This window comes from Leptonychotes weddellii, chromosome 5 (genome assembly GCF_054177405.1).
Source record: "Leptonychotes weddellii isolate Sample4059 chromosome 5, ASM5417740v2, whole genome shotgun sequence".
Classification (NCBI taxonomy): Eukaryota; Metazoa; Chordata; class Mammalia; order Carnivora; family Phocidae; genus Leptonychotes; species Leptonychotes weddellii.
The window spans coordinates 40,867,389-40,886,056 of record NC_138373.1 but is presented as its reverse complement, the minus strand read 5'-3'; the positions used below and the strand labels follow the sequence as shown (position 1 = coordinate 40,886,056).

The 18,668-nt window shown below is 49.8% G+C and overlaps 1 protein-coding gene and 1 long non-coding RNA gene across 2 annotated transcripts in view; both read right to left on the bottom strand.

Annotated features, from left to right (window-relative positions):
- The window catches only part of PFKFB3 (6-phosphofructo-2-kinase/fructose-2,6-biphosphatase 3), a 76,705-nt gene extending 75,891 nt beyond the window's left edge, over positions 1 to 814 (bottom strand). The window contains exon 1 of the mRNA XM_081820541.1: positions 696 to 814. Coding sequence (XP_081676667.1) covers positions 696 to 711 — 16 coding nt within the window. The 5' untranslated portion in view covers positions 712 to 814. The remainder of the gene's footprint in view (positions 1 to 695) is intronic.
- Positions 815 to 10,452: 9,638 nt separating this feature from the next.
- LOC145721631 (uncharacterized) lies at positions 10,453 to 12,936 on the bottom strand. The gene is made up of 2 exons (XR_014145451.1): positions 12,395 to 12,936; positions 10,453 to 12,098 (listed from the first exon to the last, which is right to left on the bottom strand). It is a non-coding gene; the product is annotated as an uncharacterized LOC145721631 (long non-coding RNA).
- Between the last annotated feature and the right edge of the window lie 5,732 nt (positions 12,937 to 18,668).

Below are 18,668 nucleotides of genomic sequence, written 5' to 3'. Positions count from 1 at the left end.
GCCCCCTTTCGGGGCAGGGGGCCATAGGAGCATCTGGGCTTACTGACAGGCTCTGTGCGACCCACCACCCCCTGCAGGGCGGAAGGCCCCAGTGAAGGAGCCTGAATGCCTGCAGGAGGGCCAGGTGGGGCACTCCACGCAGGGGGCCCGGTGAGGGAAGGTCTTGCTGGAGGGCACCTTCCTAGGCCAGGCCCACCTCACCTCACGTCTGTTTGCTTTTCCGTGCACCGTCCCACCGGTCCCCATGCAGTCGTCCCTATTCGTGTCCGTTTTGCCAAAGAAGACCCTGAGGCTCCGGGGTGGTCAGATGACTTCCCAAGAGTCACGGGGGCAGAGAAGCGCGGCGGCAGGACTCGCACACAGACCTGCCTTCCACACCGGCGTGCCCCCCCGCCGCCCCCCCCCCCCGGCTCAGCCTGCAACCGGAGTGCGCGGCCGGGAGCCCACGCGGCGAAGCTGCCACCCCCGAGAGCCCCCAGGCCGCGGGTCCGCGCGCGCGAGCCTGCTCCAGCAGAACCGCGAACTTGAACGCAGCGCGCCTGGGGGTTGGTTCCAAGTCGCGCCACTCGCACCGGCGAGGGCACGTGCGGCGGCGGCAGGGGCGGCGCGCGCGGGGGGCCCGAGGGCAGTGCGGGCGCGGGGGGCGCGGGGGGCGGCCAGGGCCGGGCCGGTGGGCTCGCGGGGACGGCGCCTACCTTTCCTGAAGGGCATCGCGGAGGGGAGCGCCCCGCGAGGCTGTCCCGGGACTCCGAGGCCGGGCGACGTCCGAGTGCCAGCCCCGCGGCTCGGGGGCGCCTGCGGGCGCCGGGCGAGGGCGGGGTGGGGGGGCGGGGAAGGGACATATTTGGGCAAAACGGGGCGCGTCACAGCCGGAGGGAGGAACCGCGGCGAGGCGGGCGGCGCAGCCTCCGGGGCGGGCCCGGCGGAACCTGCTTAACCCCTGCGCTGCCGGCGCGCCGTGGGGCCGCGGGGCCGCGGGCCACCCCCTCCCGAGCAGGGGCGGCGTCGGGCCCCCTCGCCGGCTCCTTCGGGCGGTTCGGGGCCGCCCTCCCCGGAAGGCTTTGGGGAACTTTACCCCGCGCTTATGTTTCGGTCCTCAGGCACAGGGGCACGGCTCAAGTGGCTGGCTGGCTTGAACTGAAATGAAATGAGGGCTGGAGGGAGGCACCCCGTCAAAGTGCATCTCTGGTAGCCTCCCTGGCCACCCTCGTTCAAAACCCTAAACCCTTCCCGCTCCTGGGCACCTGCCCCGCTTTACTCCCACCCCCCACTCCCCCCAGCAATTACCACCTCTGACAAACGTTCTGTTTTTCTCCTTTGGTCATTGCTGTTTCCCGGCAACCTGGAACAGCACCTCACACACAGGTCGTTAAATATGTCAAAAATAATAAAAATAATGGGACTTGAAGAACTGTAACCTAGAGAGAGGAGGGAGGCCATTCTTCACATTACTACTCATTTTGCCTCTGAACAGGCCAGCACCTGAGAAATGCTTGATTATTTGATGGGATCAAGTATCTCAAAGGCAGGTCATCTTTCTGTTTAGCTGAGAGTTAATTCCCGTGGAAAGTGCTATTTTACATTGCAATTTGAAGAAATGATGTTAGGAACAGTCTCCTGATCTAATATTTAAGACACTCATGCAAATAGCAATTTCCCCACTTTCTATGTAGTGAAAAAAGCCATCCAGGTGAACTGAAAAGTCAGAGCCAGAGGGTTGTCTGTTTTTAATCATTTCTTAGAATCAGTTTCCTGGCCTGTTCTCTTTTATGGGTAGTAGTCCAAACTCCTGCCCCACATTCAAAGGGAGCCCATGTCTGGGAGAAGGAAGGAATTGTTAGTTCAGACGAGGTATTGTCGGTTGGCTTGGGACATGGCCCTGGTAGAGCCCTCTGGAAAGACACTGTTGCATGGGCCTGAGCTCTCAGACCTCAGCTCCTGTGCCACAGGCCTCATGAGTGTGGGTGTCAGTCTGTGTAAGAGGAACAGGAAGTGAGGGATGGGGGGGTGCCAGATTGAGAGATTGTCAACTCCCCCTGCTCTTTTCCCTGCCACAACTGTAACACTCAGTGGACTTGCACTTTACTCCATGGACTCACTTGCCAAGGAAAGCAAATTTTATCTAAGGCCAGATAAAGTGTGCAAGACTGCACATCTCAGACTTGTCCAGCCGCGAGTCACAGTGAAGCCAGAGGACATGCAATTTGAGGTGGGTGGGCCTTTCTTCCTTGTATTTGGCAGCTTTACTACCTTGTGGACTCACGTGGCTGATTGTGATACAGTAAGAAATACATATTTGGTCTTTGTCCCCAGTTCCTGGCACACGACTCCCAAGACCCTTGGAATCTGCACAGGGATAAGAGAGTGTTTGCACACTCATGAAAGGACTGGTGGCAGCAGGGGCACGTAGGCAGCTTCAGGCTAGGGCTGGTGGCCAGAAAGACCACATCATGCTTAGAGGGCTGGAACTTTCAACACCACCCCTCCACCTCCAAGGATGGGAGAGGGGCTGGAAATTGAGTCGGATCACCAGTGGTCAGTCATGCCAACGTAATGAAACCTCCATAAAAACCCCTAAATGACGGGGTTGGGAGAGCTTCCAGGCGTGCTCGGGGCATGGAAGGTCCATACACCTCTACCCTCTTACCTTGTCCTAGGCATCTCTTCCGTTCGGCTCTTCCTGAATCCTTTCCTTTATAATAAACTGATAATAACAAATAAGGCACTTTTCTGAGCTCTGGGAGCAGTTCTAGCAAATTATCAAACCCGAAAGAGGGAAAGTTGTGGAGACTTTGTAGCCAAGTTGGACAGAAGAGGGGGGACCTGGGCACACAGTAGCTGTATTGGCATCTGAAGCGGGGGGGGCGGTCTAGTGGGACTGAGCCCTTACCTACCCTGTGGGGTCTGTGCTGACTCCAGGGAGTCAGGTCAGAATTGAACCGAAGGGCAGGACACCTAGACAACTGCCTGTTGGTGTGGAAACCCCACACATTTGGTATCAGAAGCATTATGAGGAAAACCAGTTAGGACCCCCGGAGCCTGATCTCTCCACTTTGAGCGTCATCCTATGGAGGAACAAGAGCATGGGACTCGTTGCTGTCTTGTTTCTGTCATTTTGGAGAGCAGCCTCTCAGACGTTGGGTGTTGTTAATAATCCTGGTACATTTGTGCTTTCACTGCCAATCAGAGTCAGCCAGCGAGGGTTGATGTTGACATTTCATAACTCGAAGAGTGTTTCTGCTTGTCCTCTGCACAAGGGAGGGGATGACGCCGGCAAGTTCGCACAAGAGAGAAGCAAGTGGCGTGAAAAATTGGATTTGCGGGCGCCTGGGTGGCTCAGTCGTTGAGCGTCTGCCTTCGGCTCAGGTCATGATCCCGGGGTCCTGGGATCGAGCCCCGCATCCGGCTCCCTGCACAGCAGGAAGCCTGCTTCTCCCTCTCCCACTCCCGCTGCTTGTGTTCCCTCTCTCACTGTGTCTGTCTGTAAAATAAATAAATAAAATCTTTTAAAAAAAAGTAAAAGAAAAATTGGATTTGCTCAAGAAGGAGCTCATTGCAGCCAGGACCTGGTACGGGTTGGGAAAATGGGCTGAGGTAGGGGGACATGGCATTCTGGTTTTTGACGTGGAGGCAAGAAGTGAAACGATTTGAAATCAAGAATATATTCCCAGGTGCTGTCAACAATATAGTGTGAGTCATAGAGTGAAGTCATTTCGTCATTACTCTCCAAATGGCCAACTTCGTCCGCCGACATTTCTGTTCTCAGTCTAATGACTATTGATTTAACCTCACTCTTCTGAGGAGCTCTTAACGCATCAAAGTGGTGTCTGAAAATCTCTCCTCGTGGCTGGAACCACGGGGGAAACTGTGAGCTACCATCACTTTAGAATGGTCACCATCAATAGCATCATCTGGTCACTGAGTCCGGAGGACAGAGGTGCTCCAACTTGCAGGCAGGAGAGCGGGCTGGAGGGCAGGGTTTGTAACCGGTGGCTGGGCCTCCCAGGCAGTTTCTTATCTAGTTAAGTCTAGGGCGCAATGCAAGAATTTGCAAGGCGAGCAAACTTCTCAGGTAATAAGGATGTTGCTAGTTCTCCCGGTGTCACGGCTGCACTAGGAAACCCAGAGAGGGGCATGGGTCTGGGCTGTGGGGTGAGGGCCCCCTGGGAACTGAATCAGACCCGGGGCTCCTTTCACCCAGGGCTCGAGCCACCCTTCTCTTCTGGCATCGATGCCCTGCTGGGTGCCACCCCGCCCAGGCTCTTGGGGCAGGAAGTGCCGAGCCCATAGCCTCTGGTTGTCTTACTGCAAGAAGCAAAGGTCCCTCTTCCCAGATTTCTTTCCCAGTTTCTAGGCCACACCAAAGGCTTTCATGCTCTCTCCAAAGGGAGGGTGACATTCAGATAGAATAGATCTCACACTTTCTACCCTGGAAATTCCTCCTTCCCATAGCCCTTCCTTAGCAGGTATTTGCATTTTCAAGCCTTTCCTCTCTAGTTGTCGAATGTAAGGTTTTGTCTCCAATGAAGGAATTCAGGCCATAGGAAGAGGGAACCTTCTGATCAGGGCCAGGGAACGGTGGTAAAGAGTGTGTGAAGGAGGAAGGAAGGAAGAGGCGTGCCTGGGACAGGGACCAGCAGGGCCCGCAAAGTACTTGAGAGCCCCGCCCCCACCTCCACCAGATTCCCCAGTGTGGAGAGTCCAGCGGGGGTTGTCCCCACTGCCAGGTACGCCCCCAATTCTATGCCCCTTGGCATGGTATGGCCCTGGCGGCAGCTCCTTGGGTTCTGCCAAGAGGCAGACCTACAGCCAGCCAGCCCTAGGATGGCTGCATACAAAGAGCAGGGGTGGGGAGAAGAGACTGGCTAAGAATCCCCGCATGGCTTTCTAGGCTCTATGACATACCCTCGTGGAGCCTCAGTATTGTCTGTAAAATGGGCATAATGCATTCTTCATGAATTGCTGTCAGGATTCAGTGAAATCATATTTGCCTGGAGCACAAGTGCTCAATGAAAGGTAGCCACTATTATTATTAATATTAGTATTATTAGAGCTGGAAGCAGGGTCCCTGGGGTAGTGAGAGGGAAGGGTCCCCAGAAGAGGAGAGAAGCAATGGGAGCAATGGGAGATGCAGGGTGGGAACATGTGGGCCAGCCCAGGAATGTTGGGGCTGAGCTTCCATGAGGTTGTGTGGGACAAAGGAAATCCAGCTGCCTGGGGATGAGCTCATTGGTCCATTACCAACATGTGAGTGTGTCTGTGTGCACATGCGCATGCTGGTGCACGCACGTCTAACTACGTAACCATGAACGAATCCGTGATCCACAGCATCGGAGAAAACTGTAAACATTAAGAGTAGTTATATGGACACATCTAACTCATGACTGTTGGTCTCTAAATACCAGTCTCCGATTGAAGGAACCAAGAGACCTTGGCGGGCTGGAACAGCAAAACACAAGATGAGCCTGGAACATCTTGTGGTGCCAGAAACTAAGTAATCATTTTGCTGAGGTACCAACAAATGACGAAGACGTGTCCAAAAGCCACAGAGGCCAAGCTGAAAGGGCTCCTCTGAGCCAATCTGAGCAAGAAGATAAATCGTGGTAGTAATGGATTGTGACCCGTAGAATAAAGTGAGAATTTGTGAGTCCATACTGACATAAATAAATAAAACATTGAATAAATACATAGGGAAGGAGGGAAAGCTCTTCCTCACAAATTCTAGAATTCATGGAAATCATTAGAATCCTAGCGAATAGATGTAGAAGGAATCATGGAGCCCACCAAATCAGTCTGACCTGGCTCAGAGAGGGTCTCCTCCTTCCCTAATAATCCTCAGTAATAATAATAAGCCATCAAAAAAATGAAATCTTCCCATTTGTAACAACAGGGATGGAACTAGAGGGTATTATGCTGAGCGAAATAAATCAACCAGAGAAAGACAATTATATGATCTTACTCGTATGTGGAATTTAAGAAACAAAACAGAGGATCATAGGGGAAGGGAGGAAAAAATAAGACAAAATCAGAGAGGCAGACAAACCATAAGAGACTCTTACCATAGGAAACAAACTGAGGGTTGCTGGAGGGGAAGGCGGTGGAAGGGATGGGGTAATGGGGGGATGGGCATGAAGGAGGGCACGTGATGTGATGAGCGCTGGGTGTTACATAAGACTGACAAATCACTGAACTCTACCTCCGAAACTAATACACTATATGTTAATTAATTGAATTTAAATTAAAAAAAATGCTTTAAGGACCTTCCAAAAATCCTCCTGTTTAAACCGATTCCTATGTACAGCACTGACTGTGATGGAATGTAATTAATTCTTTCCAGTTGGTTTCAGAAATCAGGATCTCGTCTCTAGGGGACAGATTCTGTTCCAGTCCTCGATGTCCCTGATGGCCGGAGGGCACCACTGTGCTTATTGCTCAGCCCTCCTTGTGGCTCCGCTCTGTAGGCAGCTGGGAATGTGTGCCCTGAGGCTGACCAGCTTCTGACACTCCTCGGGAACAGCTACCCCTTTCTTCAGAAGGACAGAGCCGGGGAAGCGAGGCTCCAAACTCAGTGGTGGGTCTCTGCGAGCTGGGCACAGGGCGTAACCCGGACCTTTGATGCCCGTCGAGCCCAGGGCTGGGGTGGCATTGAGGGGGGAGCCACTGAAAACATCAGAGCCCGAAATGACTCTAGAATGTCACCAGGCTGCTCTCAGGCAGCTCACTCTTGGGCCAGTATATGATCAGGCCTTTTGTTGTTTTCTCCTGGTGCTCTGACAAATGTTTGACCGACGCAGGGGCGCGCGTTCGCCGCATTGCCCCAAGCTGGCTTCAGCTCGGGAGCTGGCCTGCCCTGGGTGCCCGGCCAGACAAGGACGGAGCGGAGACCTCACTGCAGGCCTCCTGACCAAGGCCGCTGCTCTCACTGCTCTCCCTGGTCAGTGTCCTGCAGGCGGGAAATCACCGTCCTCAGAGGGTTAGCTTAGCTGGGAACCGAGGGCCATCCGACCTCAGTGGACTTAGTCTTAACAACCTATTTATGGCTGAGGAGCCAGGCTGCCTCTTTTCCAGAAATCAGGGTCAACTGCTCTGGCCAAGTGGTGGCTTCCCACCCCCGTCAGGGTCCCGGAATATGCTGCAACCTTCTGAGGGGAACGCGAAGAGCCACTGTGATTTCCATTAGTCACATAATCACTTCCAGAGAAAAAGGGCAAGTCTTCGCGATGGGCTTTCACTTAACCCGTGATAAGGACAATTTAGAGGCAAACGGAACAGTGGACGAGCCAGGCTGCGGGGGCTGGTGGGAGATTTGTGACCGGCTCTCCTTCTGCCCATTTCTGCCTTCTTCTGCCTCTGTTTCCCCATCTGTAAAATGCAGAGAATATTAGTTGTTGGCCGAATGTGAGGACCAAATGACTGCTTAAAAGAGAACACAGAATCTGTAAAGTTGGAGGAGCATAGATTTTTACTGTACTGAAGGGTGGCTTTTATATATACGAAAGACTGCTTGGAGTTATTTCTAACACTCATTTTATCCAAATTCACAATGTGGGGTATTCCGTAGGCTTAACTTAAAACTGCGTTGTTCTACTTATATCTTTATCATGTAAAATACAGTAAAATTTAATAGTCACTGGTAAGGGGAACTTGATGACTGGTCCCATGTAGAAATTTGGTTATTTAAACCACTACTTTCTCAATTTAAAACTGCATTTATGAACTACTTTATACTTCAGAACACTTTGGTTTGCTCACAAGCCCTCCCAAATAACCAACTAAATATGGTGAATCTTAAGTTCTTTTAGATGTTCCCATATTGCTTACAATCTTCATAAAATTGCATTGCACTTTTAGGTCAAATCATGAGTCCACATCAATTACTCAAATATATATATTAAAGTGGGATTACAAGGTTGGTGCACTGGATACTCACATTTGCCACATTCTCTTAAAATTACAAGTTCTTAAAATGCCAAATAGATACTGGTCACCTAACTTAACCCCAAATATCAAAAGTATGAGTTTAATTTGCTTCCTATTCCTCTGCTTAAATAGAAACTTTTCCACGGTTAAAAGAAAGGGAGTCTGGGACGCCTGGTGGCTCAGTCGGTTAAGCGTCTGCCTTCAGCTCAGGTCATGATCCCAGGGTCCTGGGATCGAGTCCCGCATCGGGTCCCTGCTCCGCGGGGAGCCTGCTTCTCCCTCTGCCTCTGTCTCTCTCTCTGTCTCTCATGAATAAATAAATAAAATCTTTAAAAAAAAAAAAAAGGGAGTCTATAAAGAAAACAATTATGTCATTATCCTGTTCCAAGGCACTGAGGTTACTTATTGACCAAAAAGACCCTGATTAGGTCGGCAAAAACATACAACGAAATAAGGGTTTCCCAGACCTTCTGAATTGTGGGTTATTTTTGCAATAAAATGTTCAAAACTAAAAAGAAAGCTGAATTATAGGTCTGTTGCTGGGGATTTTCTAGATGGGATCTGAGAAGAGCTTTTAAGCTCTTTCAAGGCCCTTGCTGCTTAAAGATGGCTTCAAGAATTAGCCGGGGAATGAATTTCTAGATGGTGTCATGTTCCGGGGGCATCCTGTGGTTGTGTCTGGGCCTCGCCCGACCGCTGCGCAGATGGAAGGACAGTTAAGGACTGGGTGGGGGTGGAGGGGACGGCATGTGGACGGTTAACGAAAAGGCAAGAGTTGAAATCACAGTCCCCGGGGGTGAGGGCGCTTCTCCAGTAGCGGTGGAGGTCATCAGCACTCTTGGTGCGAAAGGACAGACATCAGACTCAAAGGAGCTTAGGCCAAAGCGCAGTCATCTGGAAGAAAGCTGACGCGACTCAGAACGAAAGGCCAAACCACAGGGAGAGGTGGTGGCCTGTGTGGGGAACAGTGGGCACATGGCCCCAGTACAAGCCAGGACCTTGCCTGTCTCTTGCATCTTCTTTCCACCGGTCACCTCGTTCGCTCATGGCCGCCCGGCCTCCTCCGCGGGGCGGGGGCGTGACCGAGGGCAGATGCCGGTGGTGCTCGGGGCCTCTACCCTGCTCCCCCCGGCCGCCACCACGGAGGCCCTGAAGGAGCGGCTCCCGCTGGAACCACGCGCTCTGAGCTGGCAGAAGTGGCTCCCGAGGGAAGGAGCTGTATTCGGGAAGCAGGTGCATCAACCCCAGTTCAGAAGAGCAGCTCATCCCCCTGGGCCTCCCCGAAGCAGAACCACGGACAGTTTTGGCAGAAGGGCCAGGAATCCGGAGAACTGGGTTCTGCGGCTGACTCGCGGGCTTCCCTTCTCAACTGTCAAGTGACTAAGACACCTCCTGGTCCTGACGTGACAGCTCGCTGACCTGGGGGCAGAAGGGCGGATTGGGGAGCGAGGACGAGGTAAGAAGGGCCCTGGCGAGCCTGCTGCACACCCGGGCACGGATCACACAGCAAACTTCCTAGAGGAAACGGGGCTTGAGAAGGACGCTGGCCTCCTGACCGGGGGACATTTCTTGGCCACACGTGAGACAAGGCAGAGGGAGACAGGCAGGCTGGCAGCATGCAGGGCAGCACCTCGCCGCCCCGGGACAGAGCCTGACCATTCATGCTGGTGGGCCCCCCATCCTTTGTTTGGTTGCCCCCTGAATCCAACTTTTGTGACGTATGATATACTACCCCAAAGCGGGGCCACTTTGTAACCCTGCTGACTGATGTTTTCCTTCAGGACATGAGCTCCTGAGCTGGCCTGGTACATAGCAGTCATTCCTCAACATTCACTGGATGAAGGACGGATGTTTGGAAGGCTGTGCTCCTAAGAGCATTGAGCTAGGACATCCATCTTTGTAGCTTCGGCTCCGAGAGCCTGATTCACTGTAGATGAGCAATAATTACTGTTAAATGAATGAGTCAGTCGATCACAAAGTGACCTTTGCTGAACACGTGCTCGTATTTCTGTGTGGCTTGGACTCCAAATACATCTTGTCCCTCCTTGTGTCACTGGTCTCGCACAGTGCCTGGCATGTGAAAAAATGCTCAGTAAACGTGTTACAATGACAAAGAAGCAACACCTCCTAAGCTCTGTATTAAATTTAAAAAATAATCCTGGGAGCCACGCATTTTCAGATACCAAATTCTCTCTCGGTTAGGGAGGCTTCTGCCCACTAGTAACAGAAACTCGGGTCGGCTGTGATTTCCACAAGAAAGGGCTTCTTTTTCTGACATGAGAAGTCCAGAGGTAAGCAGTGCAGAGCTGGTGCAATGAATCGATGGTGTTCTGTTCCAGCCACGCAGCAAGTGGGCTTTTGTCCACAGTCCGACCATGCTGCATCTGCAGACATGAGGTGCACGGCATGCAAGCTTGAATGGGGACAGAAGTAGCACAATTACATCCTTCCTTTTGACCAGTAAAGCAAAAGCTTTCCCTCAAAGACCCCAGATACTTCCTTTTTAAAAAAGATTCTTATTTATTTATTTGAGAGAGAGAGAGCATAAGCAAGGGGAGGGGCAGAGGGAGAGGGAGACTCCCTGCTGAGCAGGGAGCCCGATGTGGGGCTCGATCCCAGGACTCCGAGATCATGACCTGAGCCAAAGGCAGACGTGTCACCGAGGCGCCCGACCCCAGATATTTCTACATTCATCTCATTAAACAGAATTGTAACTTGCGTGCTGGAAAGCAGAGGATGTGTGTGGAAAAAAGGGGAAAGGGATGCCTCTTCCCACGGAGCTCCTGTACGGAGAGGAGGGGATTCGAAGGCCTTTCAGTCCTGTTCAGAATGACCCGGGGATGGTTGGGAGAAGCATTCTCTGTGGGATATTTAAAGTTCTTTATATCCCAGTCCTTAAAACTTAGAGCAAATGTTCAAGACAAGCACCAATCTTGGACTAAGGATTTTAAACCGTGTTACTAAAATGACCTGTTTCAGATTCCCAAGATTAACCTGAAATTCAGTGTCACATTTCTCCACCTGACTGGGGATGCTCCATGGCCCCTCTCCGGCCGGCTGGATGGAGAACTGGAAACTGCAGAGGACTCGGAGCCGAAGGGGTCATCCACCGCTGGCTGAGTATGAGGAGCCAGGTATTAAACATCCGGAGTTTTGTGTGGATGAGGTGTTCATGCTTTGGAATTTTTCGTTTTAACATGGCTCTAGAAGTCAGGGGAAAAAAACCTGTCCTCTAAGCTCTGAATGTGGGTTTTTTGGGCCAATTACCCCTTCACCTGTTTACTAGCTTTATTGTTTACATATTTTAGAACCGTATTTGCACCCGGATTTTCAACATGATTTTCAGACATCTGATATACTATTTAATTTATCATAGTGCCTAATGGAATGGTAAGCATTTAAGAAATACTTCACCAATGGGTAACTGGTATAAAAATATATAATTTCCCTGAATATTTTTTCAACCTGTCAACAACCGAATCACAACTTGGCTTAAATACTGACTTCTATCAGATAAGCAGGGAGATGGCATCTTTTAACACTGATAAAAGCAAGTTAGAGCCCCATTCCCTCCTCACCCAATATTTCCAAATCGACTTGCTTCATAAAGAAGTTCAACATCTTGCTCCAGCCTCTTCCTCCCCTTTACGCCCTGGGAGGAGGAAATATTTCAACACAAATCGGCTCACTCGGGGCCACCGAAGAGCGCGGTGGGTCTGACGGCACCACCCAGGGGGCGAGGTCTCCAGTCTTTGGAAACTGCTTCTGGGCCTGCCCCAAAGGTCTGTCGTTAGCAGGAGGGGACCTGCTATTCGGAATGCGGGGTTGTGTGGGTGGCTGGGGGGACCCGTTGGAGAAAGGTTTATTTGTGTCAGAGAACATGCATCTGTCTGATCGCTTGGAGGACAAGCGTGGCCTTCATTCCTGCATATAGTTGTTGTTATGAAGAGAAAACAGTCTGTGAGATGGCCCCAAGCGTGGAAATTACACACCAGCCTTGCTGTTGAGGAGCGCGCACTCATGAGTTTTATCAGCCACCGTCCACTGTGAAGCCTACAGAGAGTCTGAGAAAATGGTCCGTTTTTATTTCCTCAAGAAAAAGGAGGGCTTCTTCGGTGAGGAGGCCAGCCTCGTCCATGCCGTGCCATTCAGAATGCATGGGCCCCGAGACAAGGAACCTGTAAGACAGGGAGACGGACAGGAGCAAGCTCAGGCGAGGCACGTAAGCACCGCAGGCGCCCCCCTCGCCCCTTGCACCCTCTCCCTGCACTTGCCCCCCGCCCCCCATGTTCTCGCGGCCAGCTGAGGCACGACTGTGCCCTTGCTGCCGGGAAGCCTCCTCCACAAGGCGCGCTCAAGTACTTGAAGGTGGGGGGAGGCACTGACAACTGTTAGTGCTGCTGAGGCCAAGGAGCAGATGGAAGCGTGAAGAAGAGCTGGAGAAGAACACCCTCTTTGTCGATGGGAGGCTCACCTCAGCTGGAACACTTGGAACAGGCGGGCACAGAAGCGAGGTGACTCAGAGACCACGCGTCAGAGCGAAGAGGATGACTCACTGGACCAGGGGAGCTGTGTGGTGGTGGCAGGTGAGAAAAGTGTCCTCCTCCATCCTGTCCTGGCCTCCTGAAGACTTCCTACGGGGCCAAAGGTTTTACTTTTAGCAAAGGTAGTGCCTCTGCCAGAAAAAGGTCTTCCCTTTTGTTTTCTCTGAGAACGTCCAGACTCGTTGGACTGTGGCAGAAACCCTAACTGTGTCCGCAGCTTTGGATGATTGGTGGACCCACACAGGAAGGGCATGGAAGAAGGGTAACATGGAGATGCTGTGGCCCAGATGCAGGATGGTAAGGGCAACTCATTCCTCCGGACCAGGGGAGTCTTGGGCAGGATATGGGAGGCTGGGGCTGTTTAACAGTCATGCTTGCACAAGGGTAGACATTAAGCATCATAACTCTCCCTGAGTTTCTAGAGTAATGCAGTAGCTCTGGATTTCATTTAAAAAAAAAAAAAAGTCGGGCGCCTGGGTGGCTCAGTTGGTTAAGCGACTGCCTTCGGCTCAGGTCATGACCCTGGAGTCCTCGGATCGAGTCCCATATCGGGCTCCTTGCTCGGCAGGGGGTCTGCTTCTCCCTCTGACACTCCCCCCTCTCATGTGCTCTCTCTCTCTCTCATTCTCTCTCTCAAATAAATAATCTTAAAAAAAAAAAAAAAAGTCCCTCGAGGAGTTCTTTGGCCATCTCTGAGTCCTACAAACATACATCAGTTTTTGAGAGAAAACACTATCCAGACATTTAGAGAGTCACTTAACAAACACAGAAACTTCTGGAGATTCACTTAAGAATCCACTTACTCCACATGATGTGGGGAAGCAGGACAAAGCCACCCCGACCGTGGAAGACTCTTGGCTGCCCACCTAATCTCCGTCCACTCTCTCTTCCTCAGAAAGGGAACTTCCAAGTTTGAACAGGATGCAAAGCCGTCTGAAAAAAGCTACGTCCCCAGCCTCATCCACAAAGTTCTGTCCAATGTGATATAAGCAGAAATACTGCATTGCAGTGTGAAGGACACCTGGCATGGGCCGTGTGAACCCTTCTTCTCCCCCCGTTCTCCTTCTTGAAGGTGGAAGGCAGACGTGATGGATGGAACTTAAGCAGCCTTCACAGACCATGAAGTGGAAGGCACATGCTGAGGATGACTGAGGAGCCATCAGACAGGCAGCCTCCAGGTGCCCGATACCTTCACCTGGCCACCCCTGGATGCTTATCTTGGAACTGTTCTGTAAGCGACAAAAGCATTCTCTTATTGAAGCTACTGTGCTGGGTTGAATAGTGTCTCCCCCCACCCAGCCCTCAAACGCGCAATTTATGTCCTTTCTGATACCTCAGAATGTGACCTTATTTGGAAACAGTGGCTTTGCAGGTGTAATGAGTCAAGATGAGGTCACACTGGAGTAGGGGGAGCCCTGCAGCCAGCATGACTGGTGTCCTTAGAAGAAGAGACATGGAGACAGACTGTCATGTGATGACAATCGGAATTAAGTCCCTAAGTCAGAAAGTGTCAAGGACTGCCAGCAGCTGCCAGAGCCAGGAAGAGGCAGGGAAGGATCCTCTCGTAGCACCTCCAGGGAGAGCACCACCCTACTGGCACCCGGATTTCAAAATTGTAGCTTCCAGAACTGTGAAAGCGGCAAATTCCGCCTGCAGCCTCCGGGTGTGGTAATTCGCTCTGGGCAGCCCCCAGAAACTGACAGAGCTACCGTTATATTTTGTTGCCTTTGTGATATGAGGCCTAACCGTACAGAATGCACTGCTTTTCCATTTGGCTCTGACGTCATTATCCACTGAGGAACTGGAAATGTTGCTGGCAAGTGGCTGATGATTTCCATTGATTTATAGATTAAGGCACTTCACTCTGATTCTGCCCAGAACCTTCCTTTCAGCACTGCCCACTGAGACTCAGCCCTGTTCTGTGACCACTTTTCCTCACAATGTGATTTAAAAAAAAAAAAAATGCCAGATGAGGGCAGAGCAGGAAAACTGACTGATCGACAAGATTACTCAGAGCTCACTTCCTGATACGGGGGCTCCCCTTCATTCTTGTTCCATCCTCCCCCCGGGACCCTTCTCCCCTCTCCATGCACCCCTGACCCATCCATTCTGTGCAAGCCACCCCAGAAACAAACCTCAGAGTGCTGCCCGGGGAGTGTATTTCAGACCCAAGGAGGCCTTCTGCACTCCCAGATTTCCGACATGTACCCGCGGCAGCTTGCAGCCTGAGCTGCCGTCGGACGGTTGCCACGTCAGGCTAACCAGGTAGGAGGTCCTTGCCCTTTGCTTCTCCTCCTGATGGAAAGGCCAGGGGTCAGCCTAAAGGGCACACAGCCTCTGCCGTCAGCCTCATCCCCCAATGCCCCCCGTCGCAACACAATGAACTGACGAGAATGGACGTGTCAAGTTTCTCCTTTTCCAACACTGTATGTGACTCCACTCATCCCTCAGTTTTCAATTACATTAATGCCTGGAGGATGTATCCTATTAAAGCGAGAAGGTAGAAGGTAGGAGAGTCTGAAAATTAGGGCCCAACATGAAACACAGCCAAGGGAAGTGTCGAGATGGCAACATGCAGCAGGCCTAGGAAGTGACCAGTCCAGATTGGGGAAGAGGACACCAGGGAAAATACAAAATCCATAGATTTTTTTTTTTTTAAGATTTTACTTATTTGAGAGAGAGAGAGCACGAGAAGGGGGGAGGGTCAGAGGGAGAAGCAAACTCCCCACTGAGCAGGGAGCCCGATGCAGGACTCATTCCCGGGACTCCAGGATCATGACCTGAGCCGAAGGCAGTTGCTTAACCAACTGAGCCACCCAGGTGCCCCAAAATCCACAGATTCACTGATATGCCTGACCTGGGGAAAAATACTAAATGGCAGATAAACACCAAAGGAGAAATTAGAAAAATCTTAAAATAGGTACATATACTAAACAATTTTTAAAAACTGGGCAATTATTATTAACTCTAGAAAACCTAAAGGTTATATAAAAAAATAACCATAATATACTACCTGGATCGTGCATGAGTCATATTTATGTCCTACTAGGTTTGTAGTGACTACTGCTTTAACACAGAATTTTGATGTAAACAGTTAACAAGAGTTGGAGGGAGAGATGAGACAGGAGCTGGAATAAGAGAGCTAAATCCTCCTCTCCCATAACAGAAAATCACTAGAAACACATCTACAAATAAGAAATAGCTTATGAGCCAATGAGTTCGAAAGAGAAATAAATGCCATAAAAAGTCAGTTATGAGAGTTGAATGTGTTTTCTTTTAGGCAACAAGGCTGGTGAGGCAGAGGGCTGTTCTAATTTGCTACGAGCCTCTGAGCACTTAGTGGATTTTATAATTATGCGCATATGTTATTTTGAAAAATTAAAAAAAAACGAAGTAGGAATAACAGCCCTGAACTTACTTTTCAACCGGAATTTTGGTAAGAATTATGCAAAATTCAGGTCAGAATGACTCAATACAGCTGGCCTCTCATGAAGTACTCATATCTATACTCGCCTACGATGGTTCGTTGACTTGCCATCTGCTTACTTCGAAATGATTCAGCGTCATCATGATTTTTTTCTTAGTTCTTGATTACAGCCTAAAGAACAGTACTGCAAGTAACTGCAAAGTGTATCTTTGCTAGCTTAAGATTGTTTGCTAAATTATCAGACTCTGATTCTATTTGTTCCTTCTGCTTTTTTGAAGATAAATCAGTAATAAAATTCTCTTAGCAACTCCATTCTTGTGGACCTACTTCCTCCCCTCATGTCTGCTCTGGTTTTAGCGAGCCACGGACCCACCCACAGGCTCTGTCACAAACCCATCCACAGGCGACAATGCCTTGGCTTATGAGAAACTTGAAAACATCAGGTGTTCACTGCTTAGATGGGACACAGCAGGAAGAAGATAATACAAGAGACTTAATAAGAGGTATTTTTATATCATTTGATAGTGCAGAGGAGGGGAAAAAGGCGGTTGCTAAAGAGAAGGACCCAGCTATTTCATGTAAGATATTTCCCTAATCTTTCCCTTTCTCACACTTTTTAAAAAAGTTTTCGGTTACCTTTAAAAAGTAAAATCTATTTTGTGAATGTCTAGCCGGTAACTGAAAGAGGAAACTTACTAAATCGCATTTCACGGAATAAGGTCTATGTCTTTTTATTTAGCAAATAATATCTATATTTTAATAACAGAGGAATATACTTCTAGAAGGAAACTGCTAACTTTCCCACATTGTTGGTATATGTGCATTTATATAAAATGTTATTATTAAATTCATTGCTCTTCAAAAGACGTGAAAATCTTTATAAGGTACTGCTTCTAAAAATAAAACAACACACGCAGCTCCATAATTCAGGTACATCTAAACTCTTAAGGTTCTGGTCAAGGACTCAACCACTTCTGTATTTTATTGCCTTAGATGAAAGGTCAGCAATATGAGAGAAAAGACAGAAATACCAATTCAGGAACAAATTGACTAATAAAAGCTCCAGATGAGATACAATGAAGGAAGATGTAATGATGGAAGGAGAGGAAGTTAGCAAATATCACATATTACATGAAAAATTTCCAGGATAGGAATTCAAAGGACATGAATTTCTAGACTGAACATGTCCCAAATACCTAACAAATGAAGAGATATAAACCAAGACACATAATCACAAAACCTTCCAGAGAGAAGAGAAACAGATTATAAAGGATGATATTCATTTTCTCAACAGCACTAAGAAAGAGGACAATGTAGCAATACCTTAACATTTTTGAGGGAAAATGGGTTTTAAACAAGAGTTCTGATTTAGCCAAATTATCAAGTACAATGACAAAATCAAGATACTTTCAGATGCAAAGCCTCAAAAACTGTATCTCCCAAGTCTCTTTTCTCAGGAAACTACTAGAGGATAAGCCCCACAAAAAATAGGGAGGAAATCTAGAAAAAGGAAGACAGAGAATCCAGCGTAGATATCCAACGTGGGGGAGTCAAAGAGAATTTTAACAAACTGGTGACTTCCTGGGAAATGACAGAGTTAGCCTTTCTACACCCCCTACTCGTCCTTTCAAGTTAGTCATAGAGCAGCATTTAAAAAATTGACCAGGGAGGGGGGAAAAGATGGCAGAGGAATAGGGGACCCTATTCCAACCATCCCGGGAACTGAGCTGGATATCTACCAGACCACTCCAAGCACCCACGAAATCAGCCTGAGATGTAGGAAGATAGACCCGGATCTCTACAAATAGAATATCACGGGCAGTTGGTTTCGAGGTGCAAAGTGGGGAGCCGTGATTCCGCGGGCAGATATCGGAGGATAAACGGCAGCGGGAGGGTGCCTGGCCGTGGGGATCCTACACCGCCGGTGAGCAATAGCCTCCCGCGCTAGGGACGGGGCACAGACTCGCAGACCGGTAGTGGCGGTGAAAGGATTTTAGGGCAGCCCCTGGGGCGGAAACCCGGAGCGGCGGGGTCACGCATGCGAACTGTGGGCAGTTGGCGGTTTTAGAGGCACAAAGGGCAAAGACGTGCCCCGACCTGGAGGCAGGACTGGGGGCGCTGTGGAGGGGTGCAAAACCCAGGATGCTGCAGTTTATAGCAGCACAGACAGAAACAGAGACCATGTGGCCTGGAGAGCTCACTGAAGAACAGACTGCAGTCTCTCTGCTCTGAGGCAGAGTGTTGGAAATGGTGTCTTCTGCTCTCTCGGAAGAGATGCGGAAAACTGCCAGGGAACAAAAGCCCCCCAAAAATATTTTCCACTGAGCCTATGCCCAAACATGGTTGCCTAAGTAACAGCGCAGCAGGCCCCTCACCCAGAAGACAGGCTGGGAAAACAAGAGGCCAGCAACCCTAAGGTCCGTAGAAAACAGGTGCATCTTGCTTGGGTTGTGGTCAATAATTTGGACTCTATACATTCCCTCAACCACCCCTCAACAGGGAGGAGGAACCCCCAAAATAGGAAAGACTCTGAGATTATGACTTATGCCACAGATTTACAATGGATGTAGATATAACCAAGATCTCGGAGATGGAATTCAGGCTAGCAACTGTGAAGACAATAGCTAGAATGGAGAAATCAATTAATGGCAACATAGAGTTTCTAAGGACAGAAATGAAAGCTGAATTGGCAGAACTTAAAAATGTTACCAATGAGAGCCAATCTAATCTAGATAATCTAACAGCTAGGGTAAGTGAGGCAGAACAACGAATTAGTG